The 14,233-nt window shown below is 38.3% G+C and overlaps 1 protein-coding gene across 1 annotated transcript; it reads right to left on the bottom strand.

Moving 5' to 3' along the window:
- Nucleotides 1–2,111: 2,111 nt before the first annotated feature.
- Non1 (nucleolar GTP-binding protein 1) lies at nucleotides 2,112–13,964 on the bottom strand. Its single transcript, XM_089648030.1, has 9 exons — nucleotides 13,808–13,964; nucleotides 13,440–13,714; nucleotides 10,663–10,798; nucleotides 8,810–9,154; nucleotides 7,974–8,270; nucleotides 6,313–6,484; nucleotides 4,606–4,968; nucleotides 3,586–3,791; nucleotides 2,112–2,348 (listed from the first exon to the last, which is right to left on the bottom strand). Exons 1-9 carry the CDS (start codon nucleotides 13,853–13,855, stop codon nucleotides 2,193–2,195), a joined length of 1,998 nt encoding a protein of 665 aa, XP_089504156.1. The 5' UTR covers nucleotides 13,856–13,964; the 3' UTR covers nucleotides 2,112–2,192.
- Between the last annotated feature and the right edge of the window lie 269 nt (nucleotides 13,965–14,233).

Raw genomic sequence — 14,233 nt, 5'->3', positions numbered from 1 at the left:
ATACGTTACATGCTACACTCTTGGTGAGTACCCTGCTTTATACGATAATCGAAATACAAAAACATAACATTAATGGGAGTCCTAGCTCCCAGCCATCACATATGGGCTAGGGAGTATTAAATCACCGGATTCCAACCTGTACTGACTTTCCTACCCCTTGGCAGACCAACGAGCTAAATTGTCCCCCTCATGTTGGAAAAAAAAAGGTATCATGATAAATATGGGGAAAGATAATTACAATGTGTATTGTGTTTAATCTACCTCTTCACACGCCCATATAAATGGTTAAATAAAAATAAACCATCCTTCGGTTCCGTGCGTTATTTTAAAATTAGAGTTACATTTCAGAATTTATATGCCTGTGTGGGTGTGAACTCGTGCAGATGCAGTCGAATTCTAAAATCAAAACCATCCTCGTATTTCGAGTGTAAAAAATCTAGTTGCAGAATCATATTATGTTGCAAAATTTGGAGGAAAACCATTTTCGTGTTCGGCATGTAATAATAAATTTTTTGACCTGTGGGTGTGAACCGTAGAATAAAGAAAACTAGAAGTGCCTTCCACACAAATTTGAATGGAAACAGATGTGTTACCGACTTAGTATCTTTTGGTTCTAGACCATTTAGCATGTGGTCTGTCTCTCTTACACTTATAGTACGAGAGCCCACGACCAAAACCATGTCTCATAGCAATACGGCAAAAACCCTATAAAATCGTTAGATTGTATGATTCTGAACCCGACTAGGTGTGTAGTAACGGTCGAAAGTGTAGCAACTGCGTGGGAGGCCATTTCTGCTGTGTCAAAAAAAAAAGACAGTCGGTATTATAGCAATACGTCTGATAGTGAAAATGTACATAGATTTTATAATTGTATTACGAAAAAGTTTGTTTTCAGACATTTTGCGCGTAGCATATAGCCTGAGCGCATTTTTGAAAATGTCAACAAATTTAGCCGACCTGTATCATAGCAATACGGATAATTTTTTTTTCAACTTTTCGTATTGCTGCCATGATTACCAAAAACCTGTTTTCAGACACTTTAAGTGTAGCATATACTCCCAAAAACGAAAATAACGTTTCGGAGTCGCCTGGCCGACGCCTCTGATGTTTTTTTAAATTTACAGCCTTCATAGATATTCAAGAATCTCCCTTGTCTATTATATGTACTTTGACAGATGACAGATGTCATTACTTATTTCTTTTGTAAAAGTTACTCAAGTGTGCTTTAAATAAAACCAAAACTATCAAATCAATCAGTATTTAATTTCAACAGCCTCAGAAAATTCAAGATGCCTCAATACGATTTTAAATGATATCTGAGTATCGAAAAGTTGTCTGATAGAGAAGGTGCTACACTTAATTTGTCTGATATAAATTTTTTGCACATGTGGACAACTTATTTTATCATGTCCAACAATTTTCAGACATATTGCTATGATACCGATCGGTAAAATTTGTTAACATTTTCAAAACGGTCTTAAAATTTAATGCGTTCACATTTCCGTCTGAAAATTGTTTTGTTCGCATCAAATAACCAAAATTTACTAATAAAAAAGATTTTCAGACGTATTGCTATGAGACATTTTTTTTGTCTCATTTTTAATTTTTTTAAGTGATTTTACGGGTTTGCGCTACACCACTAACGTCTGAAAAATATGTTTCCGGTATCTCAGAACTATCATTCAACCTACAGTCTGCAAATCAGACATATTGCTATGATGCAGTTCGGTAAAATTCTTTGACAATTTTGAAAATTCGGTCAGATCAAACGCTACGCGGAAAATGTCTGATATTGGTATTTTCGAGTTCAGGATAATCGTATCTATCGATTTGATGCGGTTTTGGCCGTATTGCTATGAGACAAAAATTTTGGTCGTGGGCTCTCGTACTATTACCTGAAATTGTATATCAACATCCCATTTCAATTCAGTAGCATGGTTCCACAGTTCTGTATGGAAATATAGGCCAAAATTAGGATAAATTTGGGCCTATATTTCTTAATTATTCCCAAATTGGAAATAAGAAAGAAAAACAATGACATATCTTGAAAATTTTTTGTAATAATTTCTTGAACATCTCATCACAGCGATCGGAAATAAATAAAAGGAAAATTTTGTATAATATATAATTATGTTTATTGTAGAAATTACACGCATGATTGCTGTAATAAGGTAGCATTTTTGCTCTGCACTTTAACGTCTGTCCGTCTTGCCGACACCTCTCTTGCCGCTGAACAAGTGGCGCGGCATCTTGGTACCAATGAACCTGTCGGCCTCTCCCTTGAGACCCTTCTTCTTGACCTTTTTGCTGATGGCCTTCTGTGACACCCGATTGAGGCGGGATTTCATCTGGAATAAATAACAAATTCATTAATAACTTCTTTCGTATGCTGGGTGTAAGAGGGGAACATCTAGATTTGAGCCAGTCTAGGATCTCAGGTGTCGCACTGTGGCAAACGAGTTGTCGTAGTGTCGCACTGACCTAAACAATCCCTATGGGGAATGAATGGAGCAGGCATTCGTTGACCACATATTTGGTGGTCTGCAACGCAGCGCATTCACACATCGCCGACTCTTTAAAGCCCCACCTTTGCATCTTGTGGGCACAACAGCTGTGGGGAGCATCTCATCCAATTGAAGGACCAGAATTTATAAGGCTGTGAAAACTGAGGCATTCTTTTCAGTGGGATCATGAGATGGTAATTTCTGATATCAGCTTCTTATATGAACTTAAATTGGATACAATACAATGGGAGGTAATGCGTCAGGAGTCGGTAAATACACAAAAGACATAAATCTCATAAAGCCCAAAGTAGTTTCAATTTTTCATCACTGTAAGAAAAAATCAATTTCATTTGTCTGTCTGGGGCCAAGCAGTCCAACTACAGGGTTTTCCAATAAGAGGTGTTATTTTGATATTCAATCGTAAAAGATCAATGGTTTAGTTGCTTGTGTGGCACGTAGCGCCGTCTTGTTGAAAGTAAACATTGTCCAGATCAATACCATCCAATTTCGGCCATAAAAAATCATTAATCATCTCTCAATAGCGCAATCCATTCACCGCAACTGTTGCTCCAGTCTCATTTTCGAAAAAGTAAGGTCCAATGACTCCGCCGGACCATAAACCGCACCAAAAAGTCACACGTTGAGGATAGATAGGCTTTTCAACAATAACTCTTGGGTTTTCCGAGCCCCAGATGCGACAATTTTGCTTGTTGATGAAGCCACCGAGGTGGAAATGGGCCTCATCACTCAAGATGATTTGCATTTGATTCACTCAAGTGAATTTTAATAATTTTAATGCGTTGTTGAAGCGTGTATCGTTCCATTTTTATTAATGGCGTAGTTTCTACTTGTCAAATGTCAAAAAATGACAACTTCAAAAGTAACATCTACCGAAATAGCGGGCTATTCAAAATAACACCTCTTATTGGAAAACCCTGTACTATCTCTTCAGATGTGTAATCAATTAACTGTCAGAACATTGGTAGTCAATCGTAAACAATACAGCTGTTCTCCTAAGTAAATAATGAGTGTAGATAAAATTCCATTCAGCAAAAAAGATAACAAAGAAGAGTATTCTTACAGCCATATCCTTGATGCCCTGCTCGTCTCTTGGCACATTACTAAGACTCCTGCCGCGGTTGAGCGACTTCTGCCTGATGAGTGGGTCCTGTACCGCCACAACACCGCTGCTCATGGCGCGCGCACGCTTGGCCGCAGGTCCACGCGACATGGAGCGCGATCGTGTCGCTACGTAGTGCGTGCCCGCAGTCTCCGACATGTCCACGCCTGGAACAACAAACATACATAATTAATTTATTTATGGATCAAAGAAAACATGTGGTCAGAGATAAGGAGTGACAAGAGAAGCCTTTTGAGAGAGTTTTGCCTTGCATTTGTCATCTGTACGATACAATACGATTGTACCAATCCAGTCAAGCGCGAAGCACTCCTGTCCCGGTACTACTGGTTTACCAGAGTGGCACTGATTTGTTAGGACTAGGATGGGTAAGAGGTTGGATTTTGATTAGCCCATGTACAAGGCAACCTAAATGATATAGATTCTACACAGTAGGATCAGGATATCCAATGTAATTGGGTAAATAATAATGCTGCTCTAGTTCTCCACTTGGACTCAAACCAGAGAAAAACTCTCGATTCTGTGCAGAAACAGGCAGTCAGTTTGATAGATTTCCATATGGTAGATGGATTCCAATCTTTGGAGAAATGACTTTGGAATGTAGGCAGGAATGATGTCCTTGTTTTACTAATATTTCAATGGAAAAAGCTCCAGGTAACTACCGATCCCCTCAGCACCAGTGCAGTCAGGAAACACACCAAACGCATGTCCAAGATTTGTGCACGTTGACATGAGAATGGATCGCTTTCACAACTCGTTCTCGTGTTCAACAGCTCGGCTGAGAAATAATTTGCAAGTCTCTATGTTTCCTCCCTCCTACACCAAGGGTCTCTGGAAGACCCAGGTTACTCCTTCCATAATTAAAAATGACCCTTAACATAGCATCTTCAAAGATGACAGGCACCATAAAAAAACATTTACCTCAGGTGTGGAATTCAAAACAGAGGAAATCATGTGACTTACCCAATTGCTCCATCTCTCCGACCAGTTTGGACACGGAGCGGTCCTTGGCCCTGGCCATGGTATTCCTGGGCATGGTAGGCTTGGTAGACTGCTTGACGAGGCGCGACTCGCCCTTCATGATGGCGCGCTTGTTGCGTATCTGCACGGCCAGCTCGCGGATCTCTCGCATGGTCGAGTCCAGCTCCATCTTGGGAACGGCGTATGTGCCGGCCTCGTCGCGGAGTTCCTCATCACGCTCCAACTCCTCCAGCTTGCTGAAGATCTCCGGGTCAATGTAGTCGGCAATGTTGTGGCCCTCCCAGAATTCGGGGATGATGTCGTGGCGTTCCTCCTCAGCAATCTCGGCGTAGTTCTTCTGCAAATCTGTAAAAGAAACATTCATTATTATACATTCCACTACGTCATTTAGGTTTTCTTGTGTTAGGTAAAGGAAATTCAATTCAATTGATTCAAAAACATTTAAAGTATCTAGTGATATAATGATGAATCCACCGTCCATAAATATGTACAAAACCATAAAAGAAAACCTCATCCAGAGACTTCAAGAATGGGAAGAGAAGGACTCACAGTTCTTGACGGGAATACAACTAGGGGATCGAACACCATCACAACTACTGCCACCTATCATCATTAATCAGGAAAACCTTCCTACAAAACATATATGCAACTTCTCCTGGAATATGCTTTCCAAATATGGAGTCATTATTTTGCCAAGGATGTAGATCTGATAGAGAGGGTACGGAGAAGTTTCACAAAAATACCAACAGCTTTTAAAGACCAGCAATAAGAAGATACATACATAGACTCAAGGAACTAAAAGAAAGAAGAGAAAGTGGTGACTTGATTGAGAGTTTTAAAATTTTATCTGGACATTACAGTTGCCTTGCAGTTGTATTCAAGAAATTTTCACAACCAAAATAGATGTTAATCTCCATGGTCACCCAAAACAAATGTTAATCTCCACGGTCACAAAAGATAAATTTCTGCATCCAATCCTAGGAAACACTTCCTTCCAAAAAAAGAGAGTGGAAGCATGGTACAAAATTCCAGAATGTGTCATCGATGCTACTAATATAAATCAATTTAGAACTCAATTGGATTCTTATTTGGAGAGAAGAAAAGGATTAACTAAATTTTTAATTTAATCAACTTTATTGTAAGACTTATGGTGAAATTAGATTATGAGTGCGTCAGAAGAATGCTGCCTAATCATTAAATAATAATACGAAAGAGCTTGTTGGAATAACACTCAGTAACCTAGTAAGTACCCTGGGGTAAAATTCGGTTTATGGGAGTCACTCGAATAACCGAAATTGAACTTGATTTAGACTAATTTAGGGCTGGGGAATCCGAATCTGTAAGAATTAGGTGGGGGTCGGCACTATTAACTATATATATGTGACTATTTATTAGTCTCACATTTCAGAAGTGCCAACTTCACTAATTTGATTTTCTTATGTCATAATTGATAAATAAAACATGGTTCCTATGTATCGCGTACAAAATTTCAAAACCCTATAACTCAGTTAATAGTGCCGACCCCCACCTAATTCTTACAGATTCGGATTCCCCAGCCCTAAATTAGTCTAAATCAAGTTCAATTTCGGTTATTCGAGTGACTCCCATAAACCGAATTTTTTCCGTACCCTGTTATTTCCAATAGCAGGTTATGTTTTGATTCAGTACTTATTGAAAAGTAAAACGTACCAAGGACATAGTCATCTCCCTCCTCCAGCTCGATCTCCCTCTCGAGCTTGCGCTTCTTGGCGGCAGTCTTCATTTTCTTCTGCATGGCGGCGGCCGGGATACATGGCAGACGGGGCTTGCCATCGCGGGGCGCGGGCACCGCCACATGCAGCCTGTTGAGGATGCCATCCACCTGGAGATCACACAATCATCAGTTATTACATCATTTTGTTGAGTAATTGCAGTATCCTACAATAGAATATCCTATGGGAGATAGCTCTTAATTAATTATTAAAAATACAAACGCTAAGGGGAGACTAGCATGTCCGCCTTCAAATTTATAACACATGCACATCCGCCAATTTACAATGACATTAGATAATGAAATGGACAAAAATCTGCTAAATCTAAGTATAGCAAAGCCTTTCGAAACAAAAAAAAAACAAGTTATTATGAAAATAAATGGTTTTCCAATAAGAGGTGTTATTTTGAATAGCCCGCTATTTCGGTAGATGTTACTTTTGAAGCTGTCATTTTTTAACATTTGACAAGTAGAAACTACTCCATTAATCAACAACGCATTGAAATTATTAAAATTCACTTGAGTGAATCAAATGCAAATCATCTTGAGTGATGAGGCCCATTTCCACCTCGGTGGCTTCGTCAACAAGCAAAATTGTTGCATCTGGGGATCGGAAAACCCAAGAGTTTTGTTGAAAAGCCTCTCTATCCTCAATGTGTGACTGTTTGGTGCGGTTTATGGTCTGGCGGGGTCGTTGGACATTACTTTTTCGAAAATGAGGCTGGAGCAACAGTTACGGTGAATGGATAGCGCTATCGAGAGTTGATTAATGATTTTTTATGGCCGGAATTGGATGGTATTGATCTGGACAGCATTTACTTTCAACAAGACGGCGCTACATGCCACACAAGCAACGAAACCATTGATCTTTTACGGGAAAAGTTTCTTTGAATATCGAAATAACACCTCTTATTGGAAAACCCTGTAGAACCAGCTGGCAAAAGTTTAACATAGGCCCGCCAAGAGTTATGATCCAAGTAAACAACTGATTAGGCCATAGATAAAATTTGTCAGTGTTGCGATCCGTATGGGGTTTTTATAAAATTATCAATATGTTATGCGGCACCGGGAGTGTTGCCGATATTGATAAACTAGCTGTAACCAGCCACGCGTTGCTGGGGTTCAGTTTGTCTGTGCAGAGAGAGAAACAATAGCGCACGTTGCTTTGACGTCCAACTGATGACATTGTTTTTCAAAAAAAGCATGTCTGTCCAACAGATGGCGCTCTTTTTTTTAAAAAAGCTTGTTTTTACCTGTCACAGGTGACATCAATATAATATAGGTAAATAAAAACACATGCGTATTCGAATGCAACATAGTGTCAAAATTTCAAGGTAATCGATGAAGAACTTTGGGAGATTTAAGATTTTGAACAAACAAACATTTACATTTTTATTTATATAGATAGATAGTTAGATAGATGGTGCTATTTCAGTGGTTTTTTTAGCTCAGTTTCCTGATAAGAATCCTGAAGAGCCAATCTGACTAACATTCCTGAGAATACTGAAAAACCTTGTTGATCGATTCTGCCTGGATTCAGACAGGATTAAATCGGACCCAACAGTAGAATGATAACTAAATAGAAGTAGTAGTATGTTACCTTTTTGGTCCTCATCTTGGTGTCCACCCTGAATCCGAGCAGCCTCTCGCAGGCTTCAATCTTCACCTCCTGGACGCCCTCGCCGGAGATGGTGGACATCTGCAGCAGCGGGATCTCCACTATCTTCTCGTCTCCGTCTCCGCTGGTGCTCTTCCCCCGCAGCCGCTCCTCAAAGTCGGCCATCAGCTGCTGCTTGTAGTCGGGCAGGTCCTGCACTCGGAGCACGTCCACCTTGTTGATGACCACCACCAGCGGCTTATTGCTGAATAGCGGCCTGATGCTTTCAAACAAGGCGATCTGGAGACGGGGAATTAAAATAAAATTGAATAAACAATACATATAGTCGATAACGCACTAAAAAGACTCACTACGCAATTCATTAACACTTGTCTTGAATTGGCTATCAGCCAAGAAAAAATTGTACTCAAGCCGTGGCCGATAGGCGCATTCAAAACATATGTGTGTCCCAGCCGCCAGCCAGTAGGTCGCGGACCATCGTTAGATGTGGACCCCTCGCACGTTTTTTTAGCATCTGCCGATGGTTTTTTCATGTTTTCAGCAATTAAATTACAATTATTATCACTTTTGATATAAAATATAATAAACATAAGCGATTAGATATCTTATTTTGAGATGTGTATTGACTACACAGCACCGGAATGCGTGGATTTTTTTAGCACAATAAAGGAAAGGTTAATGACACAACATTCTCTGCCATCTTCACTCTTTCGCTTTTCTAAATCCCTAAAATAATGAAGGCTTCCCTATCTAATGATAAAACTATCATAAAAACTTTACAGTGTGTGTTGTGTTTATTATTAGCAATAGGACAATACCTGTTCCTCCAAGCTGTGTCCACACTGCTCACTGATGTCCATGAAGTAGAGAGCGCAAGCTCGGAGATGGGCCAGCGCCGTGACGGCCTGCATCTCTATGACGTTCCTGTCCTCCAGAGGGTGGTCCAGGATCCCGGGAGTGTCCAGCACTTGCCACCGGAGATACTTGTAGTCCGTGTGGCCCACGTACAGACTCTTGGTGGTGAAGGCGTACGGCTGGACCTCCACGTCGGCGCGGGTTATCTTGTTGATGAAGCTGGACTTGCCAACGTTGGGGAAGCCACAGATGATGATGCTTCTGGTGTACGGGTCGATGGAGGGCAGCCTGGAAAGATGTTGTCGGACCTGCAAATGCAACAGAAATGATAATTAAGGCGATGCACAACGTCGTTTAATATTTTAAATTGAGCCGCTATCAATAACAACCCTTACGTAGATGGCGATAAGGTTTAAATTCCGGCTTAACACCATCCGCCTGTTTTGATTTATGCAAGAAAAAAACATGGCCAAAAAATGGCTTTTATTTTATTTTGTGGATGTTAAGGCATAAATATTTAATTTTTTTTCAATCATTTTATAAATAACTTAATTTGCCAAATTATACAATAAAATCATAACCGAAAAGGGTTCGTAAGTAGGAGATTTTTAACTTTAAAGCAGTTTTCATAGGCCTTTACATTATTTTTTTCTGGGCTTATAAAAAGACTTATCCTAAAAATACTCGATTATTTCAAAGGCCAAGATGTATTCAACTCGCAGTATTTAATTAAAGCATCTGAAACATTTCTAGGCGACCAAATTTTCAAACCATAAACACATGATTTTGCATTACTACGTATGGCATCGCCTTAAATTAAATAAAAATTGTATTGGATCAGGACGGGAAGAACTGAGAACTGGAGGCGAGAGGCGAGTGATTTGAGAGTGAAACCAAATGTGGTGATGAAGGAAGTTCAAAAATAAAAAGAGATGATACAAACTAAGAAATAATAATTCGGGAGCCGGGAATGGGTACCACCGCCCCGGGAACCATTCATTGGATAACCAATACCTCTGCTGCAGGTCACCCCAAGTGGTTAGCTAAGTCGGAAGACTTTCGGTGCCCAGGTTCATTTTTATTTATTTATTTATTTGCTAAGACATACCCAGTACAATAAGATACAGTTAGATATTTTTAGTCATTACATAGTTGTGGTACCTATTACGTATGTCCATAAAATATCATTACGTAATTTCGCCTAAGATTGTTATGAAAGGAAGGAAGTGTGTGGATAGATAATAATAAATGAATTGAAAACAACAATTATAATAAGCTCACGAATTGTAATTGACTGTTAATACATAGAAGTTTTGAAAAATGATGTGAAAATATTTTTGAAATATGTCATGCTAAGAAATTTAATAAGTTAGTTTTGTATGTAAGAAAGGAATCATGAAAGATGTCTAAATGTAGTAATTTTTCGTAATGGGTGTATGTTGTGATTGCGCAAGTTATTACTGAGTTGTTTGCTGCATTGGTATTGTTGGCTTCAATATGCCTGGTACGCCTCGTTGGAACATTTAAACCAATGACGGATAGCAATTCGGGACTATCAACATGCAGTGAAGATTGTTTAGATATTGGCGGCGATTGTGTCTATCCACATGCCGTGTGGCGAGTTTAATTTGGAGACTGATTGAAGGATGAATTCAAAAGTATAACACTCCTGGACACACTGACCCAGAAACTTCTAGCCACCCCTCATACTCTTTTCCTTTCCAAATCTAAATCTTCTTTCAATATTCTGTTTTGTCAGAGAACTGTCGCCGACATAGCCCCCTGGATCTGCAGTAGTAAACAATGATAGACGTACCTGCTCCAGATATGTGAGATTGGCCCCCTGCCTCTTCATGATGGTGGCCATGCGGCCGAGGGCGGCCCTCTTCAGCTGCTTGCATCGATAAAGACTGTCTCCGTACTTCAGCAGGCGCACATAGTCTTTAGCAACTCTGCAAATTAATTGCAAAATATTCAAATAAAATGCATGTTTTATATACGCAATGTGAGAAAGGATTAAAGATGGCAGTTGGTCATGTGCACATATGATAGAAACAACGGGAGATATGCCATGGAAGTGTCCCGAGTTACAACCAAACTGCATGGCCTATCAAAGGTACAATGAAACTTATGTTTGGTGCATGGTTAGAAACAAAGACTAATACATTTTTTGGTAAAATCGCTGGCCGGGCTCGATACGTTTTTTAAAAAACACTGTCAAAACGCATGAAATTTTGAAACTTTGGTTAGCAAAAATTAAACTTTAATGCAGTATTTTCCATTTCCCCTGTGTAAATAGCTTGTCTTTCATGGTAATTAAATTTTATTCTTTACTAATATACAGTCAAATTTGGTTGTAACGAGCACGGGGGGGCCAACTAAATTTGCTCCTTATAGCCGTTAATCGTAATATCCAAAATAGGTTTAAAAGTCGTATGTACCTACCTACCTACCTACCTGCCTCTACTATCAATATATTCGCAAAAGCACAGTATATTTTCAAAATAGGAGTAGGTATTACTTATTTAAAAAAAAAAAAAAACAATTAGAAAAATACACTTTTATTACTCAAATTTATTATCAATGATTGTTTTAAAGATGTCACTTTCACACTTCTCAATTTCCTCTTCAAAACAATCAACGCATTATACCTATCATGACCTAGTTCAAGGCTTCCAAGAAAAATATCACTAAATCATCTACCTTATTATCACTACCTTGTGCGTACAGTACCTACCGCTTGTAAAATCGCACTTGTCATAAATAACTAGCTTGCTGGATTGTTTTGGTTTTCAGCTATAAAATTTTACTTGTCACAAACCAGTGATGCACAACCAGCGGCCCCATTCTTGCGGCTTGCATGTCAATTTCATATGGCCCACATGGCTATAGAGAAAAATCTAAATGTTTGGGGTAATTCTTGAAAACCCTGGCTGAAAACACATTTTTATGGAGTTGTGGTTAATTTACGCTGCATTTCGTAAATGGAACCAAATTTGAAGAACCGGTTTGCATTACACGGAGTCCAAAAAAAAAACAACAGAAACCTTAACTCTTAAATATTCCTGTCAACCCCCTCCCCCTCAACGAAAACAAAAAAATCCGCTTGTGCGTCGCGGCCTGTTAAAAAATGGGCAAAGCGGCCCCTATGCTGAAAAAGTTGTGCATCACTATCGTAAATATAATAATAAATGTAATACAAAAAAAGATGTAAAAAGGGAACAAATTTGCGAAGCTCAAATTTCGCAGATTTCATGACAATTTTACATAGCGCCCGATGGATAGCAATAGTTCACATAGCCGACAATCTTACACAGGTAGTGCCATAAAAATATGTATCTGTCCCTAAAAGGATAGGAAATTCTTGAATAATTCCCAACTATTTTTCTTCAGACCCGTTCATGTATTCAGAATTTATGTTGACAAAATTATTTTCTCGTTGTATTGGTGAATCGACCTCGTTATAACAGTCAACAATTATATGAGGATAAGGCTGAACTAAAATATTGTTTTGTAATTGCTCATTATAGCCGCGAACTCGCTATAGCCGTGATCGTTATAACCAAGTTGAACTGTATTTATACTAAGCGTGTCCAGCTATCCTAAAAGATTACCCATTTTTTAGCTAATGCTAAAAAATATATATATGATAGCAGTCCTTGAAGTTGAAATTATTATTTTGCCCGTTTCTCAAATTTTGGATAGTTGCCATGAAATTCATACAAACAAAAAAATACTTGCTCCAAATACTTGTTTATGGATGGAACAATATTCCCGGTAAAGGTTACGAATTCCGCTTCACGGTAAATATGGAATGTTTACTTTGAATTAATACTTGAATTTAGTTATATTATTACTAAAAGTTACTATAAATGTTGGGGAACCTTTAATAACGCCTGCTCGCGTCCCCTTTACAGTTATATCCCAGTTGTCAAGTAGTTTGTGGGCTACGCTAGGATTGTATAGACTGGTTTGTGATTTAATTCTAATACGATATTATGAATATAATCCATCTTGATATGAACATAGTCGCCGTCGGCTGCGACTATAGCGGCGCCGCATACTAATTGACAAATCGCGTAAGTGACTTAATAAACGAAATTAAAATTAAAAGTGCGTATTTTTCCGTCTCCCCCGACATAATAAATCATGTTTTGAATTAATAAAGCTAAATCCATTTATTTGAAAGTGAAATATTGCGTATTAAGAGTGAAGCGGAATAAGAGAAAAATAATATATTCCTTAACAATAATAAATAATATATTCCACTTTTAATAGGCATACATTATGGAAATTACACTTCATTTCCACATAATTACTACAAGAAACAACAATTTGCATTAAAATTCCACTTTTTTTCAAAATAACTTGTAAAACGATCCCTTTGCCAGCATTTTATACAGAGTGACACTTCTGAAAGTTTAGTTTCTAAGAACCTGATAACAAATTTTGAATGTGTAAATAGCTGTTTCTTGTAGTAATTGTTGTAACAATGCGTAATTTCCATTATCTGTGTCTAATAGTGCTGCGGTTGGGAAAATAATTACCGAAAATGCATATGAATTAAACATTTCATCAGGTTGTGTAACTTACGTGTCAATAAGATGTCTTGCGGTGTTAAGTTGTCCCAAACCTAACTTGTAGTGATCCTTATCGTATAGAACATTCATAAGATCAGCATAGAAAGGGTGGACATCATCTAATTTGGGAAATTCTTGAATAATCCGTGATAGCCTGTCGTGGAAATTTTGTTGTGTAAATTTGACTTTTCTCATGTAAAATCCACGAATTCGAGAGATCTTGTAGTGTTTGTGGACGACCGTGGGAGTCTTTCGCTGTGTCTTCGATAGCATAACATCGATAAACTCCTAAAAACAATCGAAACAACATGTTGACATTTCAGGTTATGTTTAGAAACACACATTGAATTTTAAATGTTATTGATTATTATTTTAACTTACCTTTGCGGTCGGAACCACCGCTATCTTTTTAAAGTTGTACAGACTCATTTTTAGTGTTTATTTCACCGTATTTAGGGAAATAAATCGTTTCTCGAGTACGAGAAACAGCGCCTGACAGCGCAAAGCGCGACACGTGTTTTGAAAGAGCGAGTGTGGCAACTGCTCAAAATTAATAACAATCCAACAGTCGATTGTCAAAAAAATGTGTCGGTAGGTACCGACATTAGTTGGATAATTTTATGTTGAAATTGGTGATTCTTATTTTTAAATAAATATATTATTAGTTGGCTACATTTATAAGAAAAAATTTTGTTGCAGAGCAAGGATGCTGTTTAACACTATTATTGTTTTACATTATTCACACAGAGATGTTCAATATTCCTATACCAGTGACTTTGCCCATCATTAGATTGCTAATGGTTATTT

This window comes from Hesperophylax consimilis, chromosome 27 (assembly GCF_061612785.1).
Source record: "Hesperophylax consimilis isolate HC1 chromosome 27, BYU_Hcon_1.0, whole genome shotgun sequence".
In the NCBI taxonomy this organism is placed as follows: Eukaryota; Metazoa; Arthropoda; class Insecta; order Trichoptera; family Limnephilidae; genus Hesperophylax; species Hesperophylax consimilis.
Note: the sequence above shows the minus strand (reverse complement) of the source record. Positions and strands in the feature narration are given on the sequence as shown.

What these genes read in the sequence shown, in the direction of transcription:
- Non1 (XM_089648030.1), bottom strand. Translation starts at nt 13,855, where the DNA reads ATGAGTCTGTACAACTTTAAAAAGATAGCGGTGGTTCCGACCGCAAAG. An exon ending in GCAAGACATCTTATTGACAC is followed by an intron (nt 10,799 to 13,439) that starts GTAAGTTACACA and finishes ATTAATTTGCAG; the next exon opens with AGTTGCTAAAGACTATGTGC. An exon ending in CGGAGAGATGGAGCAATTGG is followed by an intron (nt 3,792 to 4,605) that starts GTAAGTCACATG and finishes TTGTTGTTCCAG; the next exon opens with GCGTGGACATGTCGGAGACT.